General features: G+C 43.2%; 1 protein-coding gene across 3 annotated transcripts in view; it reads left to right on the top strand.

Moving 5' to 3' along the window:
- The first annotated feature begins 1971 nt into the window (after nucleotides 1–1971).
- Nucleotides 1972–16074, top strand: part of LOC143482000 (organic cation/carnitine transporter 2-like) — a 29124-nt gene continuing 15021 nt past the window's right edge. Inside the window, exons 1-6 of one of the 3 annotated variants that reach the window (XM_076980243.1) lie at nucleotides 1972–2076; nucleotides 2194–2420; nucleotides 2555–2658; nucleotides 2758–2912; nucleotides 3043–3214; nucleotides 3348–3474. In XM_076980243.1, the coding sequence (XP_076836358.1) occupies nucleotides 2034–2076; nucleotides 2194–2420; nucleotides 2555–2658; nucleotides 2758–2912; nucleotides 3043–3214; nucleotides 3348–3474 (828 nt within the window). In that variant the 5' untranslated portion in view covers nucleotides 1972–2033. Of the gene's footprint in view, nucleotides 2421–2554; nucleotides 2659–2757; nucleotides 2913–3042; nucleotides 3215–3347; nucleotides 3475–16074 lie in introns of all 3 variants that reach the window. The other 2 variants (XM_076980244.1, XM_076980242.1) reach the window with 2 other exon arrangements.

Raw genomic sequence — 16074 nt, 5'->3', positions numbered from 1 at the left:
TCGCAGGGTGTTCAAATACTTATTTTCCTCACTGTATGTTGCATTATATTCTCACTAGAAGTACAAAATGGTTGTCCTATTTTTGCCATATTTCCTGGAATTATGACTTCAATCCATTCTCTGTTGTGAAGAGTGGTACCATTGTAGGTGTATGAAAATGAACTCTCCTGACTATGCTACATGAAGAGGATGCCATCATGTGGTCACAGCTTTATTCAAAATGTTAAACTGTTCATTGTTGCCTGATTTTCAATATGATCCAAGTGACCATGTGTGTATTTCTCAGGCCCTGTGTCTAAAGAAGCTCCAAGACTGTACCACTCTAAAATTATTTCTTAATGTACTAAAATAGTACAAAGAGGTTTGTTTGTGTGGAGATATGGTGATTGATGAGTTAATGTATAACTTTGTAAGATAATTAAACCTGTATCAGATAGCTCAATCAGGGTAGGGTCACAAATCCACCTTGTTCTTTATTAAGTGTTCTTTTTTAAGGTCGCCACACTCTGAGCAGCAGAGTTCCCAGTGAGAGGGACAGAAAAACCTGTATCTGTACGGTTACAGCTCAAAATCCCTGACGTTTCAGTTTGATTTGACATAGAAACCTTGTATAGCTCCCTAAGGTCTCAGTCTCTCAATGCCACCTTCCAACTACAACAACAGAAATGCCAACAACAGCAACAGAAATTAGTAACATGTCTGCAATGTAGTAATAAAGCCTGTTAATCAGTAGTGTTTCAGGGTTAATATTTACATTTCAGTCATCTAACACATTAAAGGTAATGTAATGTTCTGTCCAAAATGATCTACAGTGACCCATTCACTGACCCGTTATCCACAGTGTCTATGACCCTAATGGTTTGGTGTCAAACAGCCCCTTTATATGTGTTCTGTGTCTTTTGTTAACATCTGCTTTTGGTAATTTTGCACCATGTAGAAAGGCTTGTTGGAGGTCAGAGGAGAGGCTACTAGCACTCTTACCTCAGCTTTCTTTGGCTTTTGGAGTTCAAGTAGCCTACTTCATTCACAGACCTACCAGCTTGTGTGTGGGTGAGGAGATCCAACTCAACACTCAAGTCTTCGGAGTCCGGGCAAGAACTGACTGAACTAGAAAGCAGCAGTTAAAGCACTAGGTGAGAGCAGCTGATGTTACAGGGAGACCTGTCACCACTGTGGCAGACACAGCATGTGCAGAAGAATGGGATTGATCCTGCCAACAAAGATGGAAACCTGTCCCTCACAACCCAGAAAAAGAACTCTCAAGATATTCTTCACCAGTAAGTTTAGTAGCAGAGTGCTGCTGAGACCAAGACTTGCTGCCATAGTTGGCAGTGCACTCCCCCTGGTGGCCAGTAACCTGCACTGCAGGAGACCCCTTACACATTAAGGAGTGTTAGCCCCCTAAAGAGATTTCTCACGGACTACCACTTTCAAAAATAAAAAATGATTTTCTTGCAGTGAGATATCTATGACCACAGAACTGGAATTTATATCAAGAATCATGTTTTGCAAAAAAATAAAATAAAAAAGTGCCACAAACCACTGACATAATCTGCCTAACAAAAATATTCATTAACTTTTCTCAAGTTGTTATCCCAGTTGAAATGAGGTTACATTATTAACTCAAATCCTTAGAGAATTTTTTTTAATTTGTTCAATGTTGCACCATTACAATGAGTATTTCAAATTAATAATTTACAGAACATGGATGGTTAATTATACTAAATCACTGTCATAAACTTCTCTTTCCATTGTTAGATCTAACAATATCCTAACTACCATGTCTTATCATGTTATCTTTGAGACTTTATTCATATAAGAGTGAAACATTTAAAAGAATATTATGGTTTATGCAGAGGAAATTCAATTTGACCCTAGTGAGCATAATATCAGTTTATGGCCATAGACCTGGATGTGAGCCAGGACCTGTGAATCATTTGTGTTTCATGGTCAATGTGTTCACATGTCACAGTTGAAACTAATGTGAGAGTATGCAGGTTTCAGTACCACCTTTAATGCAGATGTAAAAAGTCATGAAGGACTATGAAGAAACAACGGCATTCCTTGGTCAATGGGGCAGGTTTCAACAAATCATCTTCTTTCTTCTGTGCACTAGCACAGTTCCAAATGGATTCAGTGCATTCTCTGTCATATTTCTGGCTGATATTCCAGCTCACCACTGTCAAATTCCAGATGCAAATCTGACTGACGAGTGGATCAAGGCCAGTATTCCCATGAAGTTGGTGAATGGAAAGCAAGAGCTAAATAAATGTTGGAGATACAAGATCGAGGTAATACAAAATCTTTCTGCTCAAGGCTACAATCCCCAGGATGTAAATCTCACTGACATCAGTTGGGAAAAATGTGTTGATGGATGGACCTACAGCAAAGACATATATCAATCAACCATTGTTACAGAGGTAAGCTGGTTTTTAAAACATATCAAAAATCCTGAAAAGTCACATGTTTAAAAAAATACAAATGTTACCTAAAATATGTCAAAATTACAGTCTGAGTAAGTCAACCAATATAATCTTGGTTGATCTATTGGTAGTTTGATCTTGTTTGTGACGATGAATGGAAACAGCCCTTCACTTCTACCATTTACTTCCTCGGTGTGCTCTGTGGATCTTTCTTCTCTGGACAGATCTCTGATCGGTACAATTGCGCATATTATCATCCATATCAAATAAAACATGCTTCTCATTCCTATGACAAACGACTTTCCTGTTTCTGAAATCTCCCTGTTGAATTAAGGTTTGGGAGAAAGCCTGTCCTTTTCATCACAATGATGGTCCAAACATTCTTCACCTTTGTCCAAGTCTTCTCTCCATCATGGGAGGTGTTCTCTGTTCTCTTTTTCATTGTTGGATTGGGGCAGATTTCCAACTATGTGGCAGCATTTGTATTAGGTAATGACCACACAAAACATCATACACTGCAGCTTGATCTATGACATCAGACTCAGTCTTTATAAAGTCTGACTGTTTAACCATGGGATTATTGTTTGAATAATTTTGATGTTCTTGCTCTGCTGAACAGGTAGTGAAATCCTCTCTGGGGCTGTGAGGGTCTTTTACTCATCTCTGGGAGTTTCTTTATTCTTTGCCATTGGGTATATGATGCTGCCATTGATTGCCTTTCTAATACGAAACTGGAGGATGGTTTTAATTGCACTGTCTTTACCTGGTCTTATTTACATCCCCCTCTGGTGGTAAGTGTAAGTAATTTATAACCATGTGCTAATATCGTGGTTAACATAAGTGTCATATTGATAAGAGGCATCTCTTACTCTTTGTCATTTTTCTGTCATGCTAGAAAATATATTCTACACCTTTCAAATACAGGTTCATTCCAGAATCTCCTCGATGGCTGATCTCTCAGGGGAGAATAGAAGAGGCTGAAGCCATAGTGAAAGAAGCAGCTAAGAGAAACAAGGTCACTGCCCCTGAGGTCATCTTCAAGGAGACTGAGGTATATTATTATACCTGATACGATATAGAAGAATGCTTTATACAAAAAGAAAAGTCAAATATGAAGAGTCAAAATCAGATTGATCCTATTTAAAAAAGGCATTGTGGAATATTACATCACAGTACAGCCCCTGACCCCTGTCTCCCGGCGTGTCTATGTGTTTGTGTGCATCTGTATACGGTCACTTCTGTGTGTATCTTGGTGTGTATGTGCTCGTCTGTGTTGTTCGTGTAATTCGCCACATCTGCCTCTTGTCTCATTTTCATTATATGCTGCACTTGTGTTGTTATTGTCAGTGTATTTAAGTGTGCGTGTTGTCTGCTGTCTTTGTCGGTCTTGATTTCACTTTGTGTCGCTGCTGTTTTTTAAATTTATTAACGAACAAAATGTAACGGGGTGACAGAAGCAGCAGACGCGGATTATGGTGCCATGGAATTTTTAATGTCCATAGCACAGCAATAACAATCACACTCAAAACAAAGTAAAGCTACATGCACACAACATTAAGCAAGAGTCACAGGCGCTTAAGCCACAAAGTCCGTAACTTGGCAGCTTGGCAGGAAGACCTCGCAAGCAGGCTCACTCCTCTATGCTTAAGGAATGCACAGCATTGGTGTGATGGACCTGTGAGCTATAGTAAGGTGGGAGACAAATGAGAGACAGGTGCCAGTGATTAACATGTAGGTAGGTGAATTGGAAACGGGGAATGATGTGTTGTGGAATGTGTGGAATGTGACATGGGCATGAGTCCAGGAGAGTCCTCGCCATTTACACAGGTCATTTACACATTTACACTAAGGGGCCCAATAATCACAGGTTTCAGCACAGAGACGTGGAAGACGTGGAATGGTATGCCGTTCCTGTAGGTCAGTGTTTTTCAAACTTTTTTTCTGGTGACCCACATTTTGTCCATCATTTTTCACGTGACCCAGCCAACATAAAAAAATATTCGCAGGGTTGCCAACTTTTGAAGATCACTTGGGGGGGGTGGCGAGTTTAAGTATCATATCGCGATCAATCGCTTCCGCCGTTCGCACAGTCGCGCGTTACGGTCACTCGCAAAAGTATAATCCATTAATATAATAATTTATTAAATGTATTAACATTTATTTTTGAGCGACCCATTTTTTTTGGCTCACGACCCATCCAAGGATCGCAACCCAGAGTTTGAAAAACCCTGCTGTAGGTGACCTCATTAATACACGCTTGCACAGTATAAGGACCGGCATTCGCGTCCTGGAAGGCCTTTTCAGCCTCTTCGCCCCATTTAAGATGGTGGGCCCCTCCATGGAACAGATCAATGAGGGGCCTAGCCAGGGTGCTGAATGACCGGATGAAACGCCGGTAGAGATTGCCGAACCCTAGGAACCGCTGGAGCTCACGGCGCGTCTAGGGTTGTTTCCACCCGATCACTGCCTCCATCTTGCCTTGTTGCATGCATACGGAGACCTGACTTATGATGTAACCAAGGAAGCTTACCTCAGAGAGGTTAAACTCGCACTTCTCAAGCTTGCAATACAGACGATTGCGCAAGAGAGTATGCACATCATGAACATGTTGATCTAGGGCAGTCATACTCATCTCACGGCCCGCGGGCCAAATCCGGCCCGTGATTGGGTGGTGACTGGCCCGCGGCCACTTCTTGTAATTGCTCAAAATTCAAATAATTTACACATTAAAATTTTTATGGTGTAACAAATGCTGAATAATTCCCCCTTGTGTTCACAAAGGGAACTGTCTGTAAGACGAGTCCTCTGAATCATTAGTTTGTACACGGCCCTTTAGGTCCTAGCGATTTGGGCCTTTAAGGTAGTGAACAGTTTGCGCAGGTCAAGAGTCACTGCTGATCTGCGCGGAAAAGACGTGTCCTTAAATGAATATCTTGGCAAAAAAATGAGTGAGGTTAGTAATCGGAGAAAAGTTGACGTCGAAAACAGAGAGTTTAATAACAAATGGACAGATGGGCTTGCATTCATTTTGCCACCTCATGCCAATGCAAAACCGTTGTGTTTAATTTGCCAAAAGACAGTTGCTGTATGTAAAGTTGTTAACATTAAGCGCCATTACGAGTCAAAACATGCTAGCTTCAGTGCAGCTTTTCCGGTTGGTAGCATTGCACAAAAAGACAAGATTATGGCCTTAAAGTTGTCTTATTCTACCACATCAACCATCTTGACGACTTCCACTACTGCTGCTGAAAAAGCCACTGCTGCTTCGCTGCGTGTAACCTGGGAGCTGACTAAAAAGGGCAAGCCATTTGTGGATGCTGAGCTTGTGAAAGTGTGCACATTGGGAATCGTGGAAGAGTTGTTTGCCGATGACAAACACCAAGATGACATTGTTAACCGCGTGAAGCAGGTTCAGCTTTCGGATTCAACGGCGGCACGGAGACTAGAAACTTTGTATGAGGACAGTTTTTCTGCTTTACTTGCTGAACTGAAGTGTGTGGATTACTTGTCAGTAGCTGTGTACGAGTCTACAGATGCAACAGACACTGCACAGCTGTCCGTGTTTGTGAGATATTTTAACGGGGAGCTTTTCAAAGAGGAGCTGCTGTGCCTTTTGCCCCACAAGAGCAATACAACAGGTGAGGCCATGTACAATTCTATGAAAAGTTTCTTTGATGATAATTCTCTGGAGCTGGATAAAATCAACCTCCTTGTAACTGACGGTGGGCCATCTATGATAGGACGAGAGAGGGGCTTTGCATCACGTCTCATGTCAGACCACCCCACAGTTAACTCACTACACTGCATCATTCACCAGACGGTGTTGTGTGCCAAACTGTCCGGTGAAATGAAAGGAGTGATGAACACAGTGATCAAAATTGTAAATCAAATTTCCTCAACTTCAAGTTTACAGCACCGGCTTTTCAAAATGCTACTACAGGAGCAAGAAGCTCAATATTCAGACCTACTAAAGCACAACGATGTCAGATGGCTGAGCAGGGGGCGAGTCCTGCAGCGCTTCTTTGCACTGCGCAAAGAAATCACAGAATTTCTTTCCATTCAAAAAACAAATGAGCAGATGAGTTCTCTCAGTTTATGCAAGATCAGGAATCTGTGGCTCTGGTTGCATTTCTGTGTGATATCACTAATCACTTGAACAATCTTAACCTGCAGCTCCAAGGTGGGGATTCGAATGTGGGAGAGCTCTTTGAAAAAGTGAGCGCTTTTCAGACAACCTTGGGCGTATTCGTGGCGGACATAGAGGGGAAAAAACTTCCCTTCCCTACCCTGCATGATGTTCCTACAAATGGGATTGTGCTGTCACGAATGGTAGCACTGTTAAAAAATCTGTCAGAGAACTTCAGATCGCGGTTTCACAACTTCTAAATCCCACAGCAACTGCTACTGTTTGTGCGCAACCCGTTCGCCATTGCTATCACCGGGAGCTGCCCAGCAGAGGCAAAAAACGCTGTGCCTGCTATCGATGAGGGTGTTTTCCAGCTGGAACTGGTCCAGATGCAGGCTAATGATGTCTTAAAAGCCAAGTTCAGAGAGGAGAGACTGTGTGAATTTTGGGCACACTCTGTTCATCAGTATCCGAACTCTAAAAGACTCGCTATATACATTTTGACAATGTTCGGATCCACCTACATATGCGAGTCGGGGTTTTCAGTGATGAATCTAATTAAGGACAAAAAGCGCAATAGACTCACCGACTCACATCTCAACCAGTGCTTGCATATTGCCTTGACATCTCAGAAACCAAACTTCAGTAAGCTCTCAAAGGAAATAAGATGTTACCTCACATTCAGCATGTAGTCAATAACTAATAGTATGTGATGCATGAAGTGCTTAAAACATAAACATCTAATCACATACCTGTGCTCTCTGTTCCAAACTTTCCAATAACTGAATTATAGTAAAGCAGCTTTTTTTAACATTGTATTTCTGAACTATTTGGTGGCTCACGCTGTGCAGTTATGAGTTTAATATATTTTATAAACAGCTTTCACACCAAAAAATCTGAAATATGTTTATTCTATGTCTAAGAATTGTTAATAATCATTTTCCCTTGGATTAGTTGGGACACAGACTGTATAGTGGGTTGGTCTCCCCTGTGTGAGAAAATACACATCCAGTGGCCAGTGCTTCTCCAGTCCACCTCAGTGGAGAACCCGGATGCCAGACTAAAGCATGAGATCCCCCCCAGAGTACAGTGATCTGAGTGACGTCTTCAGCTCGAGTAAGGCCACACAAATACCACCACAAAGAGGGAGGGAGGTGTGGAACTTCACCAAGCTCGATCTACACCGCACCTACAACTTCATCCGCATTCGCCAATGGGATGAGTGGAAGACTGCCTTTAGTGCCAACTCAGACCATTGCGAATTGTGTTGCTGTATGGCCTCGCCATGGTGCCCTCGGTGTTCCAGGTGTTCATAAACAAGGTCTTGAGGGCATTTCTGGGTAAATCATTTGGGTAAGTCATTGCTTACATTTTGATTTCTTCCAAGAACCTAGATCAACATGTTCATGATGTACATGCCTTCCTAGTGGTTGTGTTGTGGAATGTTTCGAATGTGACATGAGTGGCTCCCCTGTGGGGCTGGCCCGGCCTACTGTGACACATTAATGTAAGGGATGCAAAACATATGTGAGTTTTTTTATTTTGAAACATAAATTATTCTCTTATTTTGAACCTGCTCGTGAGCACAGGGCAGCTTTTTGGCTATCGCTGAGGGCAGGGCAAAAAGGGGAAGGGGAGACAGAGAAAAAGAAGAAATGGTAGCGTGAGTGTTGAATTAGCGCTATAAATCCAGAATGAAATCCATCTGACATTGGTCGAAAGAGTCGCTATTCCGTTATTGACAGAGAAAAGATCAGTCCACTATAGTCGTGATGGAACTTTTTTGTGTGTAGACAGAGTTTGACCGCATTGTCGAGAGTGGCCATACCACTTTCTCTGGTCACAGCATGCAGCACATAAACTCTACATAATTTTTATTTTTTCCATAAAACAACGTTGAGCCCATTTAGAGAGATATAAGTAACCTCACTAGAGGCTCACCTAAACTACAGCTAAGTTTCATGCTGAGGAGAGGAATGAGTACTTTGAATCCTCCCGTGGTCAGTGATGTGGGGGAGGGAAAAGACTTACAATGGCGTCAGCTTCAGCGAGCGTGTGAGAGTCCCCACAGTCCCAATTCTACATCTTTCTCCTTCTGGTCCTGTTAAAGTGAGGTACCCTGCTATACCGACATCCTCCAATATCTGCCCCACTACTACAGACCGGTAATTGAACTTTGCCTGTCACCTAATCCAAAGACTCTTTTCCTTAATTGGGCTGATGAGTGAGTGTGATATTGTTATGTAGTGCACTACTGTGAACTCTGAAGTTAGTTTGGGCATAGAGAGAAAGTTTCCTTTAGAGGTCAATACTGTGACAGTGCAGTTTGAATTTCCGTCCCACTCTAAGGGGATGAGCAACATACAGTATGAACTGTGGGTGTGTACATTGTGTTACCGTATGCTACACCCCGTTGCGTTTTCTTTACAGTCTTAAAATATTCTTTTGCTGTTATTATTGCCTGGTTCAACCTGGTTGACCTGTGTACCTGCCCAGGAGTTGGGGCATCTCTCCTCTCTTGCTAGATCTAGTCACTTTCTCGTCATCCTATGTTAGGGATTTCCTTTTACTAGGCAGAGGCGAACCTCCCGCCCACATTACGTTTAAAAACTTCAACTCTCTACTCAGCATCCTGCATCTACAAGCCTCACCAACTTTACATATTAAAACAACTAAATAAAAAAAACTCAGTAAGAAAACAGTTTAAAGAACTATTTTAATTTAGTAACTATTTTAATTATAGAAATCCAAGCTCTAATTAAAAGATAAACTCTGATGTTTTAATGAATTGAAACTGCCTTATGTTCTTGACTTCCATTGTAAGTACGCTGTGTGCCTTGCTTCATATTTTTATACATTTTTATATAAATTTGTTATTTAATTGTATTAGTTTAAGTGATTATAGTTGTAGTTTTAGGTCAACTTTTCATCAAGTTTTAAGTCACATTTTGTGGATCTACGGAGTGTCTGGATTACTTTGGCAGACCTTCTCACAATAACAAAGGAACACGGTTCGGCCTCTTTTTTCTGCTGCTGTTTTGCCTTCTCACTAGTGTACTGATGTCCAGAGATCTTCTTTTCTCTACTGCTGTTGGGAGCTTGGTTATTTCCTGAATGAACCATGCCTGTGTGATTCCTCACTCTGTTTGATGCTTTACTGGGCATTTTTCCTCATGCATGCACCCCTCTACCATCTTAACATCGGCTCACGTTTTCACTATCCGCTTGATGTTGACCTGCTTCCAGGAATTTTCCACTTCCACGCTTGTTGCAGTGTCGTGTTCCTATTGTTGTCCTGATGCTTATCATTGTGACTGGTGAACCAATGTCACCATTGGTGTATTTCTTTGGTTGTGTTTTGGTTGTATGCTGGGTTTAAAGCTAGGCTTAGCTTTAACTATAGCTTAGCTGGCTTAGCATCTACAGTTCTATTCCATCTGAGTATCCTTGTATTTGTCCTGATTGGAGTAGATGGTTGGCTGTAAGTGGCTTTCAAATGCTACTGTTACTTCTTAATTTCAAACACTTCCAGTGAACTCTTGCAACTTAAGGATTGGAAACACAGGTGTATTCAACTATTACTCGCAGCTGGGCTTAGCTCGTCGACATCGGTATGGTCCTCGGTATATCCCATCTCTGAATTACTGTACTGCCGGACATGGATCTATTCCCTGTATATAGAGTTCAACGCACTGCTTTTCTAAATAACTGTGCTCAGTGGATCACTTAGTTTTATCAACATATCTGAATTTTGACTCATTTTGACTCAAATTTTGACTCAAATAGTTACTCGTTGACATCTAAGATCTAAGTTCACTTTACTCAATGTGCAGACCTTGAATAACAAAGCGCCGTTTTTGCTGACAGCATAATTGATAACAATATTGACTTACTATTGCTGACTGAAACATGGCAACATACTGGTGATTAGTATGGAGCTTTGAATGAAGCTACACCCCCTGGATTCCAGCATATTGCTAGGCTGCACACTACTGGTTGTCATCCATTGCTCCACCTTTAAGGTCCCCACATTGACTGTTCAACCCACTAGTACATTTGAATATCTCAAACTAAAAGTACCTGGTTCCAAACCATTGCTAATTCTACTGGTCTATCGTCCGCGTAAAGCAAAGTCTGAACCAAAAATTTTTTGTCTGAATTTTGTCTGAGTCTTACTTCAGTCAGTAGTGTTGTTGGGTGATTTTAATATTCGTATAGATTCTACCAAATGTGTAAATTCAGTTTTTCCCCTGGAGAACCCACAGGGTCAAATTGGAGTGTGGTTAATTGCCCAAGAGTGCCACTTCTGACCCCTGCATAATGACACCTATGTAGTGAATTTTGAACTGAGCTGAGTTACAGTGTCAGTGACAAGACAGCTGCCCACATTCTGTTTTGTTGAGCTGCAAACCCACTAATTTGGCTTCTCAGCAAATCAGAGATTGGTAACAATTTTGTATTTTTGTTAATCTGTTTAGTAATAGCTCGAACAATGCATAAAAGTATGTTTTATATTCTTTTAGGATAAATTAGTGCCTTTAGTTAGTATGTTACCTTGGTAGTACAGGGGCACAGACTAAGATGGTAAATACATCTTTATTTTTAGGAAGTATGGCCTTTTCAAGACAGGGAAAGCAAAAGTTCACTGTAAAACAAGCATTGGAGCAACTTCAAGCTGATGTGGACATTTGGCCCTGAATTTGACAGTGATAGCAATTCTGATGAGTTGTTGCAACTGCATGAAAGAGATGGTGGTGAATCTTCTTCCCAAGACAGTAGAGGGTTTTCCATCCACCGAGTTTTTGCGCATTTTGAAAATGCGCATGAAAAAAGCTGGATGGAAAAAGTCCAAAATTCGAAAAAAGCCCCAAATATCACAAAAAGATTTTTACACTAGGAGAAGGTGGCATCGCCAAAATTCGGAAAAACTGGATGGAAAAGGGTTTTTCGCATAAATGATGACATATCATGCCTCAAGTCATGTGGTTCTGTACCATGTGATTAGATTTAAAACATGGCGGGACAGGATTGTCCGTCGTGTTATGTGTGGCTATTGTTTGGTGTCCTCTCACGTGATCTAAAGTTTATTCGCATAACTGTGATGAATGGAAACAAGGCTTAATTCACATTTTTTTCCTGCCAAAACTTGGAAATTGCGCATTATTTTTTCGAAAGGTTTGGATGGAAACCCGGCTAGTGACTTGTCCAATGACTCATCCAGTGATGAAGATGTGCTGTTTGCCAAGACTGCTAGCTCACAGAATGAGCCAAATCCAGCCACCAAAACTTACAAGTGGCGAAAGAAAGACTTTGAGTTGCCTGACATAAACTTTCAAGGTGAACAGGTTAAGTCATACTAGTATGCCACTGCTTTACTTTCAATGCTTTGTTTCCCTTGATATGTTTGGGAAATATTGTTAAGTTCTAGGAATGTATCTGTAATCTCAGAATGGGATTAGTTCAAATGTCTGGAGTATGTCAGAACTGGGAAAGTGAAGTTCGTTATGGGCCTGTGGCAGACATAATGAGTCTCAACTGATTCAACCTTCTACTCTCTGTCATCCACTTTGTAGACAATGAAATAGCCAGTGAAGAAGTAAAAAAGGATCGACTTTGGAAAGACATCGTTTTTGGATTCTTTTCGGAGACAATTTTGGAGACAATCACTGACTATAGCTCCTTGCCAAAAACATGGGAGGAATCCGTGGGGATTCAAAGTGTGGGCATGCTGCGATGTTGCTGGTCTCCTGCACGACTTTGACATATATCAGGGAAAAGGTGGTGTCAATGAACAAAAAAGGAAGAGTCAGTTGGGAATTGGTGGAGACCAACGAAGCTATGTGAATCGCTTGCAGAGAAAGTACATTTCCTGATTTTTGCAGACAATTTCTTCACTTTGATGCCTCTCATTGAGAAATTATTGGCAAAGGGAATCTACTACACCAGAACTGTGCAAAAAAAAAAAAAAACGCATGTCGATGTGCAACCTGATAAAAAGAACTGTCTAGATAGGCCACCAACTCCTGGTCCCTTTCTCCATGCCACCACCAAGATTTGTTCGAGTTTATCAGAGTGCAGATGTTCGTTTTTAACAAATTGCCCATTGGTCTTGTCATGGGCTGGATTCCAATCAGTTTAAACACTCTCAAAAAAACTCCAGGACACGGATAATTCTTTCCATGAAGTTTAGTGAGAATCTTGTGAAACTGTAACAATTACAACGAGACGTTTCAATCAGCATACACGTCAACATATCATATGGATGAGCAGCATAGCATGACTACGTAACTAGTTATGCATAAAGATGCTAGCGAACACAGGGTATAACTAGTCTACATACAAGCAATATATAGGTTGTACTCACAGACAATGCCTTAGCAAGGAGGGAGAGAAAGTTTGAGCTATGGCTGCAGGCAGGATGAACACACAACTGACCATGACAGGTGCATAACAAACGCTACTTCTTACTACCCCGAATACGTCTCTGCTTTATCGTCATAGTAACGAAACAACTTAGTTACAAAATCAAACAACTTATCGCTGGGGCATAACACTCCCCGCCTGGGCACTCTAAGGCCCACACTAATGAGAAGATTCAGTCTGTGGGGAAAGAAGCAGAACTACTTCTGTAATAGGGCGTAAGAAAGTTCTCTTAGTTCCATCCTTGATCACTTCCACGTCGATTTTCCGAACCAGCTTGTCCTCTCCTGGAAAGGTTCTCCTGACAATACCCATAGGCCACTGGTTTCTCTTCGCTTCAGCATCCTTCAAAAGCACTACATCCCCTTCTTGGAGACTCGGCCGTTTCTTTTGCCACTTATGTCTGAGCTGCAGCGTCTTAAGGTATTCCCGCCTCCACCTATACCAAAAGGAGTCTGCTAAACCTTGAACTCGCTTCCACTCCTCCCGAAAGAGAGCTGCGTCCTCCATGCTGGCCAGTGGTGGAGGGGGTGAAGTGCCTGTCTTGAGGGTTAGAAGCATCGCTGGGGTGAGAATGAGTGGCGACTCCGGATCTGATGACACTGGGACGAGAGGTCTCGCATTCATGATCGCTGCTACCTCTGCCATGAGGGTAGCCAAGACCTCGTGCGTCAAGGGAAACCTCTTCTGTTCGAGCAGCATGCAGTCCAGTATGCGACGGGCGATGCCAATCATTCGTTCCCAAGCCCCACCCATATGGGACGCGTGGGGTGGGTTGAAAACCCAGGTGCAATTTTGAGTCTCCAAGAATTTCTCCATGCTGTGGAAGTCTGGACTCTGTCCATGCTCAACTCTCGAGAAGCGCCAACAAAGTTGGTTCCGCAGTCCGAGCGTATCTGCCTTGCAGGCCCCCTGATTGCAAAGAACCTCATCAAAGCATTGATGAAGCTGCTGGAACTCATTGCTTCGATAAGTTCAATGTGAACTGCTCTTGAGCACATGCACGAGAACATCACGGCCCAGCGTTTGGAGTTGGCGGTTCCTCCTCTCGTGCGGCGTGCAACGATGTCCCACGGTCCAAAGACGTCCACACCTACGTAGGTGAAAGGGGGTGCAACTTGTAGGCGTTCCGCTGGCAGAGTTGCCATCTGCTGGCATTCGGTCTTTCCTCTCAACTTCCTACAAGTGACGCATTTGTAGAGCATACTGCTGATGCGGCGTTTAGCGCCTACCAGCCAGAACCCTGCCGCTCGGATGGCACCTTCGGTCATATGCCTCCCTTGGTGTTTCACCGCTTCATGATAATGCAACACAAGCAGGGTTGCAAGATGATGCTGGCCAGGTATGATAATAGGATGACACTCGCTCATGCCCAGTCTCGCTTGCTCGATCCGGCCTCCTACCCTGAGAAGTTGGTCTTGATCCAATGTGGGGTGCAGCTTCCACAGACTGCTGGAAGGTTGGATATTGGTTCCTGAACCAATGCAGGTCAGTTCTTCCGCATAGTACTCACTTTGGACACTCTTCACGATACACGCCTTGGCTCTCAGCAGCTCTTCTTCTGAAGGAGGACAAATGTGCCACCCTCGGCATCCATCCTGGGCTGAACGAGCAAAGGAACGTGCCACATGAACGAGACGTGCTATGGCCATAAGAAGAGCTCCGAAGTCAGAAAAGCGTTCAAACCGCTGTGGGCGTATCACATTTCTAACGACGTGTGTGAAGCTTGTGAGCACTTGGGGTCGCACTTCTGAGTCAAGGTCAGGCTCAACCATCTCGTATGTCTCCTGAGAATCAGACAAGCATGAAGCTGTGCTATGAAGAAAGATTGGTCCCTTGAGCCAAGCTGTGCTGCTCAGTAAGGCCGGCGTTGTCGTTCTTGACCCGATGTCAGCTGGGTTGAGGTGCGTTGGGACGTACCTCCACTGACCAAAACAAGGAGATTGGCGGATACGCTGGACTCTGTTGTGCACGTAGACATAGAATCTCCTAGATTGGTTGTAAATGTAGCCTAGCACGACTTTGCTATCTGTGTAGTAGATGATGCTGTCGAACGTGATATCCATCTCCGCGACTATCATCTCAACAATCTTGACCGCAAGCACAGCGGCACAGAGCTCGAGTCTTGGAACGGTCGCTCCAGCTGGAGGAGCTAACTTCGCCTTCCCGAAGACGAATCCGATTCCACTCTGTCCTTGGTGACTCGTTATCCTGATGTAAGCCACAGCTGCTATTGCTTTTGTTGATGCGTCTGCAAAAACACAAAGTTCTCTACTCAACGCACCCGTAGTAGAAAGGGGTGTGTAAGGACGTGGTATCTGCAGACCTTCTAAGTCCCGAAGCGACTGTTTCCATTCAGTCCACTCTACCTCTTTGTCTCTGGGGAGCGGCGCATCCCAGTCTCCTCCTTGCATGGTGAGTTCTCTAAGCATCAACCTCCCATTGACTGTGATAGGTGCAAGGAACCCCAGAGGGTCATAAAGACTATTCACAGTCGAAAGCACTCCCCTGCGAGTGAACGGCTTCTGATCGTCCTCAATTCGGAACATAAAGGTGTCTGCGAGCATGTTCCAAAGCAATCCGAGACTGCGTTGGATGGGTGTGTCATCTGCAAAGAGACTGAGACTGTCCACTTCCTTAGAGCAATCTTCATGCGGAAATGCTTTGATGACTGCTGGTCTGTTCGATGCGATCTTGTGCAGCCTGAGGTTGGATGCTGCGAGCATCTTCTGAGCCCGTCGAAGAACACTGATCGCTTCTTCTTCTCTGGCAAAAGATTTTAAGGCGTCGTCCACATAGAATTCACGTTCAACAAACCTTCTTGCGTCACTTCCATAATCGGCTTCCGCTTCCCTAGCTGCCCTCCTCAACCCGTACACTGCAACGGCAGGCGAGGGGCTATTGCCAAAGAGGTGAACTCGCATCCTGTAGTCCACGATGTCAGCATTAGGGTTGTTATCCTTAAACCACAGGAAACGAAGAAAGTCTCTGTGGTCTTCCCGGACAATGAAGCAATGGAACATGTGTTCAATGTCAGCAGTGACCGCTACCTGTTCCTTCCTGAACCTCATGAGAACGCCCAGCAGGCTATTGTTGAGGTCGGGC

The sequence above is a fragment of the Brachyhypopomus gauderio genome, chromosome 18 (assembly GCF_052324685.1).
Source record: "Brachyhypopomus gauderio isolate BG-103 chromosome 18, BGAUD_0.2, whole genome shotgun sequence".
NCBI classification, from domain to species: domain Eukaryota; kingdom Metazoa; phylum Chordata; class Actinopteri; order Gymnotiformes; family Hypopomidae; genus Brachyhypopomus; species Brachyhypopomus gauderio.
The sequence above is the reverse complement of the archived record's forward strand: the minus strand, read 5'-3'. Positions and strand labels throughout refer to the sequence as shown.